The sequence below is a fragment of the Malaclemys terrapin genome, chromosome 13, assembly GCF_027887155.1.
Source record: "Malaclemys terrapin pileata isolate rMalTer1 chromosome 13, rMalTer1.hap1, whole genome shotgun sequence".
Taxonomy (NCBI): domain Eukaryota; kingdom Metazoa; phylum Chordata; order Testudines; family Emydidae; genus Malaclemys; species Malaclemys terrapin.
This window is the reverse complement of record NC_071517.1, coordinates 33,919,817-33,927,810: the sequence shown is the minus strand read 5'-3', so window position 1 is coordinate 33,927,810 and position 7,994 is coordinate 33,919,817. Positions and strand designations below refer to the sequence as shown.

At 45.5% G+C, this 7,994-nt stretch overlaps 1 protein-coding gene across 1 annotated transcript; it reads left to right on the top strand.

Moving 5' to 3' along the window:
• The first annotated feature begins 1,280 nt into the window (after positions 1-1,280).
• LOC128847269 (olfactory receptor 14A16-like) lies at positions 1,281-2,237 on the top strand. Its single transcript, XM_054046658.1, has one exon. It carries the CDS (start codon positions 1,281-1,283, stop codon positions 2,235-2,237), a length of 957 nt encoding a protein of 318 aa, XP_053902633.1.
• The last annotated feature ends 5,757 nt before the right edge of the window (positions 2,238-7,994 follow it).

Here is a 7,994-nt window from a genome sequence, read left to right as displayed (position 1 = left end):
CACAGGAGTTCTTGGCATCTTGTGACCTCCTCTCTCTAGAACCCTGGCTGTACTAGTTATCATTTCAGGCTGGGATTCTCAAGGGAGTCTAAGCCCAAGATGTACACACCTTACTCCCATAGGCTCCTTTGCGAATCCCAGCCTTCATTATGTGAAATTCAGGAAAAGCCTGGGCCTTGGAAATGAACAAGATAGACAGAGGAGCAGGATTACAAAGGCACCTAAAGAAGGAGACAGGTGTCTATTGGAATTAACAATAGCATCTAAGCAGGTTAAGCTCCTAAATCCCACTGAATGACGATGGGACTTATGCACCTAGCTCATTTAGGAGCATTGATCAATTCCTGTAGGTGCCTGCTTTCATCTTTGTAATCCTGGCACACAGATAACAGAAGCAGGGCTGGAATCAGGGAACATTGGGGGAGATCATAGGCCTGTGCTATGTGGGGGCCAGACTTGAGGGACAGAATGGCTCTTTTGGCTTTATCACCTAGGCATCTATGCACTTGCCTCTGGGCCTCTGCTGCTGAGCTGTGCAGGGCTCCAGGGAGTGAGTCCCACTAGCCCTTAGGAAATAGACATGAATAAATCACCTTCCCGCAGCATCAGTCCTTTAATGCCAGTGATGTTCAACGCCAGCTACACACAGCTCATCTGCAGAGAGCAACAGGTTTGAGTCTAGTTCTGTCAGTTCAGTCTCAGAATAAGAAGGTGGGGAAAGGATTCTCGGATACCTGTGCCTTTAGATTCTAAATTCTAGTCTATAGATAGATATTGACTAAAGAATCCTGGTGCTGGATGACTGAATGTGTCATATGTTGGGAAAAAATCCACAATGATCAGTACAGTAAGTTTGCTATTTCAATTAAATATGTTGGGGGATCAACATACAGGGAAAAATTAAGATGCTAAATAAGACTTACATTATGAACTCATTAAGACTTTTACTCTTAGTTTAATCAAATACCTGCTGCTGATTGGAATTTAAATGAAAGGTATTTAGGTACCTGTTTTCAAAGGTATCCTCTTTAAGCGTTCTGCTTGTCAGAGGGTGGTGATGGATGGCAGGAGAGAGATCACTTGATCATTACCTGTTAGGTTCACTCCCTCTGGGGCACCTGGCATTGGCCACTGTCGGTAGATAGGCTACTGGGCTAGATGGACCTTTGGTCCGACCCAGTACTGCTGTTCTTATGTTCTTATGTTCTCTGTCACTCTAATCCTGACCATTGTTCTTCTCGTTCCCCCCACAGCCATAACACAGTGTACTGAGGAAGAAAATGTCCAACCAAACCGCCGTGACTGAATTCCTTCTCCTGGGATTCTCTGACATTTGGGAACTGCAGATTTTACACTTTATTGTGTTTCTAGTGCTTTACCTAATATCCCTGCTGGGGAACCTTCTCATCATCACAGCCATAGCCCTTGACCGTCACCTTCACAACCCCATGTACTTCTTCCTGATGAATCTATCCATCCTAGACTTTGGCTACATCTCTGTCACCATCCCCAAATCAATGGCCAATTCTCTCATGAACACCAGATTGATTTCTTATTCTGGATGTGTCTCCCAAGTCTTTTTTTTCTTATTCTTTGCTTCAGCAAATTTTGCCTTACTAACCATAATGGCGTATGACCGATACGTCGCCATCTGTCAACCACTGCACTATGAGATGGTGATGAACAGGAGAGCTTGTGTCCAAATGGCAGCCAGTGCCTGGATCAGTGGTATTCTCTACTCTGCACTGCACACAGGGAACACATTTGCGATATCCTTCTGTGGAAGCAACATGGTGGATCAGTTCTTCTGTGAAATTCCCCAGCTCCTCCATCTTGCCTGCTCTAACTCATACCTTGGTGAAGTTGTTCTTATTTCTATTTGTGTGCTTTTATGTTTAATCTGCTTTGCTTTTATAATTGTGTCATATGTTCAGATCTTCAAAACAGTGCTGAGAATCCCCTCTGAGCAGAGCCGGCATAAAGCCTTCTCCACCTGCCTCCCTCATCTCGTTGTGGTCTCCTTATTCCTTTTCACTGGCCTCTTTTCCTTCCTGAAACCCACCTCCAACTCAACCTCAGATCTGAATCTCTTGGTGGCTGTTCTGTATTGCATAATGCCCCCAATGTTGAATCCGATCATCTACAGCATGAGAAACAAGGAAATCAAAGGTGCACTGAGTAAACTGATAGGTTGGAGGTTATTCAGCAAGAATAAAATGTCTATATTTCTCCACTGATCACAGTTTCATTCTGTGTTTCTTATAAATATAATCGGCTGATGACATTATTGCCTTCATGAGAACATACTGTGCAATCTGTTTATGCAGAATTGGGTATTTCCCCTAATAAAAATCCAGATAAATATAAGTCAAGAAAAAAAGTATTTACTATAGGTTTTTATCAATGTAATTAAGATTGGAATCTATCTATCTATGTACTGCTTGCAATCACCATTCTATGTGATAACCTTGCACATAAAATCAGTAGCCATAGCAAAGTCCCTACTGGGTTCTCTGGCTCTTCTTTTTTTTCAGGATAACAGCTCTGACTGAGGTATCAATGAATTTGTTCTTTGTTTTTTTGTTTTTGTTTTTTTGTTTGTTTGTTTGTTGGATTTTTAGTTTATTTTTGTTTAGTTGTTTGTTGTTTTTATTTGTTTCTTTGTTCCAGGTGGGTTTGCAGGTGGAAAGGCCTGGAGAGATATTGAGTGTTTGGTTAGACAGGATTTTCAATGTTTGCCGAATTTGGATCTCATTGAAGTAACTGAGGTTTAGCCCCTCACTTCAAAGAAATTAGGATTTGGCCAATAGCATATATACACAAGGATTCAGAATTGTCCGACAGACCCCTGGAGAAAGTGACTATGAGAGAAATGTAAGTGTCTGATATCCCAACTCATCTAAACCAGCACTAATGTAGACTAGACCCATTGACATCACCAATTTAATACTGATGAGGTTCTGGCCCAAAGTTTCTGGGCTCCACACAGTAGTGACATAAATGCTGGTGTAAGTTACTTGTTTGGAGTCATTTTGTTCTAGCCTTGGTGTAAGTGGAAAACTGGCATCACATGCACTGATCTGGTTTTCCATACACTATCCCAAGTAGATCTACTGAATTCCAAGCTGAGAAAGGATCTCAGAAGTTATTAGTATAAGAATACCGTCTTTGTGCATGGTTGTGTACGCTACATATATGACAGACAAAAGCAGAGTATGTGATTAGATAGAGAGACAGACAGACAGGACCATTCCTTGTCCTAACACACAACCTCATTTAGTCATAATGATAGATTTCTATTTGATTGTGAATTATGTTAGCTAGTTAGATAATGAATAATCTATGGAGATTATTCTGAAAATTATTGTGCTTCTTTTCCTGTTAATGATTGTCTATGTCAAGATCATGATTTTCTTATAAGCACTCCTTATTAAACCTTATTTATCAAAGTTTTATTATGAGTATATGTTATTCAATCGCTCATTTACAAATAGCTCATCAAAAGTACTCAGTGTTTAGACTTCGAGCGGTTTTGACTGGATACATTTTAAACATGCTGTGTTTTGTTTCTCTGAATAAATGGAAGTATCATTTTGAAGTATCTGTTGAAGTCAATAGATCTCTGGGAATTTACACCAGCTGAGGATTTGGTCCAAAAACTCATGATTTTGAAATTAAAACTCACTTTGAATATTCTGTATAAAGGCCCTGATTCCCCAGCCACTTCAGCACATTCTAAACTTTAAACACGAGTGGCTCCATTGAAGGTTTAAAGAAAAACTTATGCTTAAATTTCTGTTGGTTATGGGTTAGGGTTATGGATAGGGCTTAAGGCTAACACCAAACTGCTGTCAGACCCTGACACTATATAAGTTACTCTCCTTTCCCAGTCAAATAAAGCCCTGCAATTGGTGCATTGGAATTATTATCCCTTTCTGGGTTCTGGATTATTAGCATGAAATAACAGTTTATCTGAAAGCCAGAATCTCTGGGACTTCTTCTCCAAACTCACCAGTCCAGTATGCCCCTTCATCATCAACCTCTCCCTCCTGGACGTCCTGATCAGAAGTCATCTACTACAGGACAGGCCCAACAAAGAAAGTAACAGAACGCCACTAGTCGTCACTTTCAGCCCCCAACTACAACCTCACCAGCGCATCATCAAGGATCTACAACCTATCCTGAAGGATGATCCCTCACTCTCACAGACCTTGGGAGACAGGCCAGTCCTTGCTTACAGACAGCCTCTAAACCTGAAGCAAATACTCACCAGCAACCACACACCACACAACAAAAACACTAACCCAGGAACCTATCCTTGCAACAAACCCCGTTGCGAACTCTGTCCACATACCTATTCAAGGGACACCATCATAGGACCTAATCACATCAGCCACACCATCAGGGGCTCATTCACCTGCACATCTACCAATGTGATATATGCCATCATGTGCCAGCAATGTCCCTCTGCCATGTACATTGGCCAAACTGGACAGTCTCTAAGTAAAAGAATAAATGGACACAAATCAGACGTCAAGAATTATAACATTCAAAAACCAGTCGGAGAACACTTCAACCTCCCTGGACACTCAATTGCAGACTTAAAAGTGGCAATTCTTCAAAAAAAAAAACTTCAAAAACAGACTCCAACAAGAAACTGCAGAACTGGGATTAATCTGCAAACTGGACACCATCAAATTGAATAAAGACTGGGAGTGGATGGGTCATTACAGAAACTAAAAACTATTTCCCCATGCTAATTTCCCCCTACTGTTACTCACACCTTCCTGTCAACTGTTTGAAATTGGCCATCCGGATAATCACTACAAAAGTTTTTCTTTCCTCCTGCTGATGTTAGCCCACCTTATATGATTTGTTTCATTAGAACAGGTATGGCAACCCCCATCTCTTCATGTTCTCTGTATATATATGTCTTCCTACTGTATTTTCCACAAAAGCTTATGCCCAAATAAATTTGTTAGACTCTAGGTTCTTTAGGTAATCCTCCATAGGCACCTAAATGCCTTTAAAAATCTGGCCCTATTATATTTATAAGTGGCAAAGTCACTTTTGAAAATAAGACTTAGGTACCTAAATAACTTGATGGGGGGTGATAATTTTACAGAATGGCAGTAAATGGAGGAGAATCTGTGTGTGTGTGTTTGTGATGGGTTGGATCACAGAACCCCCTCTGGAAGCTGCGAACTGATGTACCAAGACTACCTCTGATCCTGTTTTCCCTGCTAGCTCAGGACTCGACCACCCATCTTTCTTCCCTGGAAAACAATGTGGCAAGTGTTTCCATCACGGCATGGGTTTTCCTCTGTTGACTAAACACAGACTGGTTCTTATATTCCTGTGGAACACAGGCAAATTCTGTTGGGGAAAAAAAAGACAAATATTTCACCCAGATCTATGAAAATTCATGAAAAGCTCAAACAAAACTGAATCATGGATCATCTCTAAATAAAAGTTTCATTATGAATTTTCTCATCCAGTCTCAATTATTATGCCCTGGATTTTGGTAAAGTGAGGCACAGAGAGTTGAAGTAACATAGCTGCATAGCTGGGCTTAGATTATAATAATTTTTGGCATCTTGTGACCTCTTCTCTCTAGATCCCTGGCTGTACTAGTTATCATTTCAGGCTGGGATTCACAAGGGAGTCTAAAGGAGTTAGGAGCCCAAGATGTACACACCTTACTCCCATAGGCAGATAGACAGAGGAGCAGGATTACAAAGGCACCTTAAGAAGGATACAGGTGCCTATTTGAATTGACAATAGCATCTAAGCAGGTTAAGCTCTTAAATCCCACTGAATGACCATGGCACTTAGCCACCTTGCTCATTTAGGAGCATTGATCAATCCCTGTAGGTGCCTGTCTTCATCTTTGTAATCCTGGCACACAGATAACACAGAAGGAGGGCTGGAATCATAGGCTCTCTGTCCATAAGCATGTCCCTGTACGTCTTGCTGAGTTACAAGATGTATCTGCCTTCTCTCAATGGGTCAGTTGTATAGCTGATGGTCCTTAATAGGCCACCAAGCAGGCTAGGTAGTGCTGATACCAAATTGTCTGGGGTGTCACCCAGAAACATAGCACAAGTTTAAAATACAGACAGTATAGAGCCAATACTTACAACTTGAAATACAGAAATGATACATGCATACAGATAGCATAATCATAACCAGCAGACCATAACTTTGTGTTAGACACCTTATTTGACCCCTTTATACAAGATTTGATGCCACTGCAGGACCTTGGTTGCAACAATGATCTATATGTCCCAGTTCATATTAATAACGTCACACCACTTCCCTTACCCCCTTAGGGCCCCCTGGTATCTGCCCCTCCCCTCACCCTCCCCTAAGCTCTGGGTGCCACCCTTCCCCTCACCCTCCCTCTGCCCCCCTGGTGTCCAGATCTCCACACACCCCTGCCCTTCTCCACACACCACTCTCTGCCCCCCTTGTGCTCACCTGCTCCCTCGCCCCCACTCTGCCCCGCCTCTACCCCTCTGCTCATCCCCCCATTCCTCCTGGTGACTACCCCTTTCCTCATCCCACATCTGTCTTCCTGGCATCCCCACTCATGCCCCTCTCCCCCTTTATGACTGCTCTTCACCTCTCTCCACTGTAGCCCCCTGGGGTCTGCCCACCCCTTGCCCCCATCTGCCTCTGACACCTGTCCTCCGCATCATGCCTCTTTATCCCCTTGTCACTTGTGCCTTCTCCCACCCCCACCTTTTCCCCTGTTGCCAGCCCCTTCTTCGTCTCCCGCCCTGCCTCCCTAGCACCTGCCCCTCTGTTCACCCCTTGTGTCCCTTGGTGCAAGCCCCTTCCCCTCCCCCCATCCCCAGTGCTGCCTGCCCCTTCTCTAGCCCACCCTTTGGATCCCTGGTGCCCACCCCTCCCCTCCTCTCTCTCTTTCCCTTGGCACCAGTCCTGCCTCTGACAGATACTCTACAGCCCATGCGCCTCCTCTTCCCTCTTACCCCCCCAGTGCCCACCTCTCCCATCACCCCATTCTTCCCACTGGCACATGCTCCTCTGCTCACCACCCCCTGCAACCCCCTGGCACCTGCCCCTCTTCTTGCCCTCCTCCACCCACTGTTGACTGCCCCTGCCCTAGCCAGCCCCTCTGCTCCCAGGCTTCTGTATCACTCTGTCCCCTTGGTGCCTGCCCCACTCCCCTCCCTATGGTCCTAGCACCTGCCCCACTCCTCATCCCTCCCGCCCCCTGGCACCAGTCCCTACCCTTCATTCCCCCCTGCCCTATTAGAGTCCCCCCATTCCCTCACATCTCTCTGCCCCCTGTGCCCGCCCCTTCCCTTGTTTCCCTGTGCTCCCTCCTCTTCTTCTGTCCTGGTGCCCACCCCTCCCCTCACCTCCTTCAGCCCCTGGGAACCTGCCCCTCCCTTCACCAGTCTGTTCTCTGGTGCCTGCTCATCTTTGCCCCTGACAATGCCCTTGTGCCTGCCCCTCCATCCTCTACTCCTGTCACCTGCCTCTCCCCTCCCCTCCCCCGGACTCACTGACACCTTCCCCCCCCCCCCCGCTCCTCTTGCCCTTTCCCCCTCATTGTCTCCTCACAGGCAGACGGGCCCTGACTCCCCACAGAGAACAACCCCCCCGCACAACGATTAATGAGGATGCAGGTTAATTTCCCTTTGATCCCAGTGACCAGCCCCTGCCCCCGGCCCTGATCTGTGACTCTCTTCCCAGTGGACGTGACGCTGGATCCAGACACAGCTCATCCTGAACTTGTCCTGTCTGGGGATCGGAAACGTGTGAGACACGGAGACAAACGACAGAATCTGCCCCACGATCCTGAGAGATTTGATCCTTGTGTCTGTGTCCTGGGCACTGAGGGGTTCGCGGGCGGGAGGCGTTACTGGGAGGTGGAGGTGGGAGACAAGACTGCCTGGGAGCTGGGGGTTTGTGAGGAATCTGTGAGCAGGAAGGGGCAGGTCACATACACATCTGAGGATGGA